Source organism: Lindgomyces ingoldianus, assembly GCF_010093535.1.
Source record: "Lindgomyces ingoldianus strain ATCC 200398 unplaced genomic scaffold BDR25scaffold_185, whole genome shotgun sequence".
Classification (NCBI taxonomy): Eukaryota; Fungi; Ascomycota; class Dothideomycetes; order Pleosporales; family Lindgomycetaceae; genus Lindgomyces; species Lindgomyces ingoldianus.
In genome coordinates this window covers 1-1,419 of record NW_022985346.1, presented here as the reverse complement: position 1 = coordinate 1,419, position 1,419 = coordinate 1, and the positions used below count along the sequence as shown (strand labels likewise).

General features: G+C 48.2%; 1 protein-coding gene across 1 annotated transcript; it reads right to left on the bottom strand.

The window, feature by feature from the left end:
* On the bottom strand, positions 1 to 1,179 carry BDR25DRAFT_370309 (uncharacterized protein; the record flags this gene model as incomplete). Its single annotated transcript, XM_033697135.1, has 2 exons — positions 1 to 1,071; positions 1,160 to 1,179. Coding segments are annotated over 2 exons (1,091 nt in total), but the record flags the coding sequence as incomplete, so codon positions are not given.
* Between the last annotated feature and the right edge of the window lie 240 nt (positions 1,180 to 1,419).

Below are 1,419 nucleotides of genomic sequence, written 5' to 3'. Positions count from 1 at the left end.
GAATCTGAATCTGAATCCGATTTCGAATCTAAATCTGAATGTGAATGTGAATTGGAATTAGAACCCAGACTGGGCTCAAATACATCAAGTGCTTCTTCTGGCTCAGTGGGGTGGACGGCGTATTCCTTGGGGACCTGTTTACTGCTGAGCGCCTTGATCTGTTTCGCAGCCTTGGCGCGGCCACTCCTCCTTAATTGGGTCAGTCTAGCGTGAGCCTCTGGAGTTCCCACACGCGAGATCTCAGGATTCAAGGCATTGGCCGCAATAGTATCCGCAGTAACGCGATTGCCACCGCGAGGCTTGGAGTTAGCTGCTCGTTTCTTGGCCCGGCTACCAAGCCGCTTGAAACACTTGATGAGATTCCATGCCCGTTTGGGGACAAGGGTCTCGAGAATACTGTGACTGTGGAAGGGCCCGTTAGCTTGTTTGAAGAGGTTAAACATAACCACCCTTAGCGTGGAAGCATACATCTTAACTTCTGACAGCATTTTAAAATTATGGAACTTCATCAGCGTGCCTTTAAAACGATAAGTCCTCTGGCGTCGGTCATCCGCAATGGTGTTAAGAACTGTCTGCAGGTTGGGTCCTTTAGCGTTGCCAAAGCGGGAAAAATAGGCGCGCTGGAGTCGACCAGTCGCCTTGCGGAATTCATGATTGCTCTTGATCACGTCTAGAAGCTCGCCCTGGGTCGCATTGAAATACGGAGCCAACTGTGTGATACTCTGTGTAGCCGCATACGGAATGATTTTGCTAGTCTTAGTGTCCCGCCTCATTACTTTAATGTCCTTTAAGTTTTGGTCCGATTTAGCAAGCTTGTCAGCGATGGACTTCTTGATAGCTTCGGCCTGGGCTTGCTCCTCTAGCTGTTTGTTCTTGAAGAATGCGTCCATGGCAGGATCTAGTTCAACCCCATGGTAATCTTGAAACTTGGAGGAATGGCGAATTGGGGAAGCTGACCAGGATATAGAATTGGTGTCTAGATATGGCGAAAGGCTGCGGGTTTGGATCTGACCACGCTGCTCCCTAGGCTCTGCCTGACCATAGCTGGAAGATGCACCTGGATCCATAACCCTGTTACGATGTTAGCTAAGCCTAAACCTAAACAGGTATGAGTTCACTAGGGAACTTAATAATGTTATAAAATATGCGGGATATGTACCAGGGTAAAGAGTTAGGCATAAGCACTAATTAGAGGGGGGGAGAGGGATAAGTACCAAAGGGGAAGGGGGTTTAGCCTTAGGTACTGGTACATAAAACCAAACCTCCCCTTTCCCCTCTATTGGCTCTAGCCTAGGCATACTGCAATGAAAAGTCTAGCAAATATGGAAAACACTTACTAAATCTTAGGGGCCTGGCCCTAATATTAGACTTGGCTGTTTCTGACTGGTTCCTGGGCAGGTTTGTTGGAGTGCAATGGGT